This window comes from Bombus flavifrons, chromosome 12, assembly GCF_040668555.2.
Source record: "Bombus flavifrons isolate JBK064 chromosome 12, iyBomFlav1_principal, whole genome shotgun sequence".
NCBI classification, from domain to species: domain Eukaryota; kingdom Metazoa; phylum Arthropoda; class Insecta; order Hymenoptera; family Apidae; genus Bombus; species Bombus flavifrons.
Window position 1 is genome coordinate 6,756,382 of NC_138453.1, and position 7,922 is coordinate 6,764,303.

Consider the following 7,922-nt stretch of genomic DNA (forward strand, 5'->3'; position numbering starts at 1 on the left):
TAAGTATTTTCGTATTAAGTTTAATAAAATGATTTATTTACAATATATACTTACGTAATTTTTGCACGTAGCATGCAGTAGGTTTATGGAGGGTAGAAAACATATTACAAAAGATAAAACATTACATAATTTCATAGTAATAAATAAGTGAACAATAATAAGGCACCTCTTAGTTCTTAATGAGTATTTTACCTACAATTTGAAGTTATTACAAAATTGTTTATGCCATCGCATTTGTATAAATGTAGTTAAAAATAGAGTCGTTCGTTGTATTACAAAATGAAGTTATAAATATTAAGTAAAAAAATACTAATACTGTATGTAAAAATTATGATTAGTTTACATTGTTTGATTTTTTGGCACTACAGTACTAACAGTATACTACTCTAAAAATATTACTTTTATGCATACTATAAAAATTTTTAAATTGACACAAAGTTGTATCCATTCACATGTGGGGTCTACATTCTCTGGTCTGGTTCTTGACAATAATCATAAATAGGTATCTCTGGTGGTTCTTCTATCATAAGTTTGGGAGCACAACTTCTTGTTGCTGCTACTACACATAATGTCACAGCTGAAGCAGCAGCTACATGCCAAGAAAATACCAGAGCAATACCTTCTGGTAACATTGGCACTGTATGATACACACGAACTACATGTGCTATCCAACCACCATGGAGTAATGTTGTACAACCTCTTAGAAGTTTTAATTCGGGCCATACAAGTTCTAAAGAAATAGACAAAGATGTTGTCCATACTATTAGTGCTAAAATTTTATCAACTAATGCATTGCTTCCAACACTCCCCCATAAGAAAAGAAATCCTTCTATGAAGAAACTTTGAGCAAGGGCCAATTTAACTAATCCTTCGCTCACATTATGAGGAAAATAAAAATTTAAAACATCAACCAGGCCAGAGAATGCAAAAAATAAATAGATTGTAGCAAGTACAACTTTTGGTGAAACAGTTCCAACTTGTTGCAAACCACCAGTTATCGTACCAGCTAATCCTACAGCAGTCGCTATTAGTTTTAAACTTCCTTCTATAGGATGTCTATGTATAAGTCTTTCACATTTTTCTAGAAGTCTTAGTCCCTTTGTCGTATGTGGATCATCTCTAGGTCTTAGAGATACCCAATACTTAGCATATTCGTAACACCACTTTAGGCCAAAGGTATAAAATATAAAGCCGGTGAGAATACAAGGTAAATAGCTATCCATGGAGTATACGTAAAATCGACTTCCTGTTTCTTGATAGTAATCTGCAAAATATATGAAATCTGTAGAAGTGCTGAAAAAGTAAATTGTTCATAAAAAATATGCTTCTTGATCTAAGTAAAGAACCTGAGAAAGAAGACAATAAAAATATATTTAAAATAGACACTTATTGCTAATTACTCACTGTATATAATATGCGTATGCAATCACATATAAAATTTATACCCTGGATGTTTTTCAGAATGAATGTAATTTTCGAACGTAGTTCGTGAAAAATTATATTATTCGAACGACGCCTCGATCTATTGAGCTGAATTTACAAATCTATATACATGCATTTCATAGGTTGAAAGCAACGGCAGAAGAAAGCTGAGGCTAATTTCTGAATATACAACATAAAAATTCACACATTAATGCTCCTAATTAACTTTTTTTTCAAATAAAAAGTTTAAGTAATAAATTCAGACATGGACTCTGGAACTATGACCACCTAGCGATGAATCGATGGAACTACTCTTTTTGGGACGAAATGAAAAAATTAAATTTCTTGGTAGATAATGAGAATTGTTGAATTATCCAGGAATTGCATTAAAGCTTTAACTCCCAGAAATCTTCTTTGTATAGTATTTAGTCCGATTTCCTACGTAAGTATGTAGTTAATTAATTATATGTAATTAGTGTAAACCACGGCGCAAATGGCTTTGTTGGACATAGTTGTGCCATCTAACGGTACTAATTACTGTCCTTGGGTCAATACCAACTAATAATACATTACTGGTAGATGGCGCCACCATGTTTATAAAAAAGTCCATTTTGCACTATTTTACTAATCTCTTATGTTTTCGAAATATGAAACATTTTCATAAATAAAATAGATTATGCATATGGACTTTGACATATTATATATCAATACAACATTCAATTCTGTGTCGTCTCACATTGTATAACGATAGCGCAGATGTAATTACTACTGTTTCTCCAAGAATATTATTTTATATCAAGTTAAAAGATTTTATTGTTATCCTCCTTTTTCATCAATCACTTTTGTTTATTAAATTATGAGATGCATATTTATTTTTTAAACACAGGTATCCGCATTTTGAAGCCATCAATTCTATCTGTTTTGTTCTATTTGTTCTTATTTGTATCTTTAACATTTATATTAAAGTTCCTGTTCTTATACTTACTACAGTTTATTAGAATTTCAATCTTTATCATTACTAAAGCTTCAAACTTGATAAAGTTTCATCCTTTACCACTTGAATCTTCTGAAATAATCAACTATATGATTGACAACAATTATAATATTTCATGTCTTGTTACAGATTTCTTACAGCCTGCATTTCTTCTTATTCTCTATGAAGAACCTAGTAGTAGTTCAAAATCCACTGGAATGTAAGTATCTCTGCAATTGTATTCTCCATAGTTTGCCTTGTCAATTATTAATTAAGAAGAAAAATTTGATTAAAAGTAGGACGTTTGAAAACTGTATTCTTATGTTAAAGTAAAATCTAGAAGATATAAAATATAAAAATATATAATTATAAAATAAAAATTTTTGATATACTTAAAAAATTAATAAAGCAGGGTCCCATATAGAATTGTAACTAGATTAAAATCTTATTTAATTTTTAAGTTTTAGATCTTCAGGATTTCTAATCAAGATTTTTAGTTTCTCGCGTCAATTTTTTTCAAAGCTTTTTTGTTGATCTTACGCAGCGATTCAAATCAAACACTACCACATTAAGAATATTGTCGGTGGTTAAGAGGAACGGTGATGATCTGCACCAAACGGTTTTCTTTCTGTACCGTCGATCCCTCATCTATTTCCTTGTTATCTCGTTTCACCTATATTAAGAAACATGTATTTATCGAGCCAGTGTGTTCGTCGACACACAACGTCGACGTTTACGCAGCGATTAAAAGGAAAAGTAGTCTGAAGATGAATTAATTTTAGACTTTTTTGCATAAAAAGTGGGTGAGCAGGTTGTGCATACGGTGAACCTCCATTCATAGCACCCCCTACCGGTGAGACTTAGGCAATCAGTATTATTTGATATATAATTACTAATTCTATCACTATGCAGATAAGCAATTAACTGTACAACTATAACTTATTAATTATATGGTAAATAATATAAGCAATTGGCTACGATCGCGTGATTTCATAGTAAAATTTAGTTTTGATTCCAACCACTAGTAGTGTTGTGATCCTTTTCCGTACTAAATCGGTAAAGTCGAGAATGATATTAAAATTATAATGGATTTCTCTCGAAGAAGTTGAATAACAAGTCTATTTTATATTTCATCCATATTGTTTTATATCTATTGAATGAGAGATACTCGCATAATTAGTGGTATTTCTTTCGAGATATATGGTACTTTTTTACGTAAGCAATATTTTCAATTTACTATATATAATAAATAGACATCAGACGTCAAAGATGTATCATCGATTGGTAAAAGTAAATCGATGATCGTAATATCTGCTAGGATTCAGCTTAGATCGCGCCACTTCACTCCCTTTTTGCTACGAATTTTTCTTAAAATATATTCACACACACAAACAACGTTCTAAATAAATGAAAACTGCAACTATTCCAACTTTCTGCCCACTGATTTTCATCAAGTTTTTATTTTACAAAAATTTCCCGAGCACTCAACAGTCTACGTTGCGTATACATTTAATACATACAGAGGAATGGTAGGCGATACGATTTTTCAAACAAATTTGTTTCGTAAGTTTCATTTCAGATCAATACATGATTCCAGGGAATATCGATACGCTTTTCGAAATTCAAAGCCCGTTTGCAGATGGTATTGCCGTGACTCTGGAACAGCCTTTCATGTACGTTTCAATTATCGTTATGTAAATTGACTCAGTTTTGTGCTGTGTGTTCTGCATAGGATGAGCATGAACACGTCGGAGCCTTCAGGGTCTACTGATGCGTGTGCAGGGGATACCAATTGAGTAAAGTTAAGATCCCTCGATTTTTGACTTTCGACGAAGAAACAAAAATATTGTGCCCGAATTAATCTACTTAAACAATAAATTCTGAAAAAGATATGACTACCACAAACAATAATCGATGGTTAATAGATGGATCAACGCGTGTAAATGTTAATGAGTAATTTCGGACGGGTCGCGCATACGACATAACCTATTTTAGGGTTTACTCGAAAAGGATAAGCCCAAGGCGGATTATCGCAAGTGGTCCTGTCGCATCTGTCATATACAACGCGTTATTATTCCATTTCTATACGTGTCTCGCTGTTTCTCCCTTTCCTATTGCCGGGATCATGCTCTATCGATCCGAATCGCCGTGTAATCTCGCAATCGGATTATCTCGTGGAACCATGAACGAAACCGAATCGTTGTGTGTCGACGAACACACTGGCTCGATAAATACATGTTTCTTAATATAGGTGAAACGAGATAACAAGGAAATAGATGAGGGATCGACGGTACAGAAAGAAAACCGTTTGGTACAGATCATCACCGTTCCTCTTAACCAACGACAATATCCTTCATGCGGCAGTGTTTGATTTGAAAGTGGTAGTTCAATCTTGATCCGTGGAAAGCCGCAGACTTGTCGCGCCGTAAGAAGTATAGCACAACACGTTTTTTCCATTTTCATTTGTCGAAACGGTAAAAAGGGGGCGGGGTGGGAGAGGGTGGGGGCATTGGGGGTGCAATTCATATTTGTCCGTAGGCAGCAGCGGAATTGCACCTTTAATCAAGATTTCTACCAATTTGCGAGCGCCGACGGCGCGAAGACAAAGCCTATTGTTGCCGTAACTGGTTGGGGCTTCAAGTGTTCCAACGCAACGGCGAGAGTCCGATGCGCGTATATACCGGGTGTACGTCCAGATGTAATCATAAAATTGTACGATTGTTCGATTGGAAGGTACAGTATTCTGAGATCTGGTTGAAATATTTTCTAACATTATGGACAATGTAAATCGTATCACCAAATTACATACGATATATATATATATATACATATCAGCAAAGGAATTCTCGTATACATAATTTTATCTGATTCGATCGATTATTGAGAAAATAGTCAAAGAAGTTGAAGAATCGATAGTTTGATACAAATGGAAAATACGAACACAGTGTATCTAGTAGTATGCGGACTTGCTAAATGGTCTTAAGGTTGAATCAGATAGATTCGTTTGGAATTTGAGCAATCAAGATACGTCATAGAGTACACCCGTTATTTCCAGAACATACATGCGCCTTCGCCGGTCTCTGTTGGGCCGGGAGTTGAGAAGAGTATTCTGGAGCGGAGGCTGACGCTCAGGGACTGCCAAGCTAGTCGCTTCGCATCCCAGAAGTCCCTACCCCACCGTTTGCTTCCGGCTAAGCCCGTTGCCACCGCGTCCCAAGCAACTTGAAGCCACTCGTACTTCTGTTTGTGTTTGCTAATTGTGAATTGTCTACTTCTTGCCGGTGGCCCGCGTGTACGCCGCCGCGATAGAGAGAAAAGGAAGAAAGAAGACGGACGGAAAAAAAAGGAAGTTAGAAAGTAGAGAGAGGGTAGTTCCCTGAACTGGAGTAAAAGAGACCGATGATAGGAAGAGAGAGAGAGAGAGAGAGAGAGAGAGAGAGAGAGAGATCGTACGTGTGTAGAGTAGGAATACAAGCCGCATGCGAACCGAGACGAAGTGAGCCTAGCTGCAAACATATCGTCTACGGAATGCTCAGACTGAGGAAAAACCATCCCTCTTCCATCCCCTGTAGGCAACATAGCTCGGTTCACTACTATCCCTTCATTCCTTACACCCACTAGCGACGACCACTCCTCACCCCTGAGTCCTCCGTATTCCCTTTTCCCCTCAGACACTTGAGTTTACCTCACTAGTCACTGCTTACATGAGTACTACCCACCAAGAGGCACCCGCGAGCAAGAGGGTACCAATTTTTAGTCATCTTTTTCGTCTCTCTATCCCTCGAGGTGACGTGACGCTATGGCCTCTTGCATTTTCAGTACGACGAATACTTTTTACCGTCAAAGTCGCGACATCTCGTTCGTTTGGAACGCGACTAATCTAATCGAAAGTCGATACTTCTCGAAGAACCTATCTCTGACAAAAAGAAAAAAAAAGCAGACCGGTATAATTGAGCCAACTTGACCGATCATCCCCTTTGGCGGGTGATAATGAGTCCATTCTCGATGTCCCTACGGTCGTATCGCCCCGTCGCGAATAAAACGAAATCGTGACGCATTGTAAGGAAAATGTGTTGGCACACACCCTCCGTCGGCTGCTGCCGAGCTGCTCGGTCGAAATATACGCAGTCTCTCCAGAGACGAGGGACATATTGTTTGGTTCAGTAATTCCTCACGTTATTTCCCGTGTTTGCTTTTTATCATTGTAAACTGATATATTGTCCGGGCTAACTCCCCCTCGAAGTTACCGCGGACGATTCCCTGGAAAGAGGACGGCGAAGGGAAACGAAACGAGATGTGGACACGAGAACACTGCTAGTCGGATCCAATGCACGGAGTTTAACTTCGTGGACCAAGCGGAAACGAGATTACTCGCCGACACTCCTGGCTACTGCTTCGTTCGACCGAGACGCAAATATACGTGGAACGTGCATGAACGTGGCTGGCAAACAATAAAAGTATACAATGCGGACGAGAAATTGAAATTGATTGCTCCAGGAAGCGTGACAGGCTGTTACGTTTCCCTGGAACTTCGATCCCTTTATGCCAGATTTTTGTACGCATACGAATATCATCAGCGACGAACGATATCAACGACAATGGAAAAACTGCGCTGTCGATATCGGGAATATAAATTTTCCTTTGTCTTTCGAGTGGTTGCGTATGACACTGCACCGGACACGTTCGTCGCATGACGCGCCACGTGTGCCAGTGCCAAACTCGTCGCGAAACAAACAATGAATTCAGCTTTATATCCCTCGCACTTGAACCTCGGATAAAAGCTTATTCGATATAAGATTTGTAAATAACGCGTGGCCGTATCCGATCAGATCCCTAATACCTACCTACCCTTTAATGCTACAAACAATTCTTTTAACGTTCCGAGAGAAGTCTCGATGGTTAAAGCAAACATTTCGACGTTTAACCAAATTAACGAATAATCAACTTCTCGTATCTTTTTACCATCCGCCTGAAATGCCCGTTTTCAGTTCTATGTAGAAAAGAACACACATGGAAAAATGTACTCGCGTTTTCCATCCGAGCCATACCGTTTTTCAGCCCTCTCTCGATTCCATCGGCGGAGTTCCATAATCCGTTAATCACAGTAGACGCGGAAGAGGGTAGAAAACGGGCGCGTAATCTAAGAAAAGGCGTCGGAGCATTGGCGTCAGTAGAAAGTGGTTGTAAGTGAATGAAAGTGGATGCAAAGGTGGAGGTGTGGTTGCTACGAGGTCGTCTGCCTGGCAAAGCTGGCATGATCCGCCACAGAAGACAGAGGTTTGTCTGTCTTTATCAGCCAGCCAGGTAGAGCCCTTGAAGCCAGCTATGCGTCTCTACCATCGCCACCCCTCAGGAAAAGCCCGGAGGGTGACGGACGCCCACGATTGGCGTGGCTTTCTCAAACGAGGGAGGACATCGTGCACCCCTATTGGCTCCTCACGAATCCATACTCGGTATTCATTCGCTGGCTCATTCGTCGACCCTCGAACCGAACCTTCTCTCTTCCTCTCTATCTCTCCTTTCGCTT

The 7,922-nt window shown here is 38.4% G+C and overlaps 1 protein-coding gene across 1 annotated transcript; it reads right to left on the bottom strand.

The window, feature by feature from the left end:
- Positions 1 to 16: 16 nt before the first annotated feature.
- Positions 17 to 1,936, bottom strand: LOC138185699 (transmembrane protein 45B). The gene is made up of 2 exons (XM_069124859.1): positions 1,405 to 1,936; positions 17 to 1,264 (listed from the first exon to the last, which is right to left on the bottom strand). The coding sequence occupies exon 2, from the start codon at positions 1,221 to 1,223 to the stop codon at positions 462 to 464; it is 762 nt and encodes a 253-aa protein (XP_068980960.1). The 5' UTR covers positions 1,224 to 1,264; positions 1,405 to 1,936; the 3' UTR covers positions 17 to 461.
- Between the last annotated feature and the right edge of the window lie 5,986 nt (positions 1,937 to 7,922).

Excerpts from the sequence above, each read along its gene's own strand:
- LOC138185699 (XM_069124859.1), bottom strand. The coding sequence starts at position 1,223 with ATGGATAGCTATTTACCTTGTATTCTCACCGGCTTTATATTTTATACC.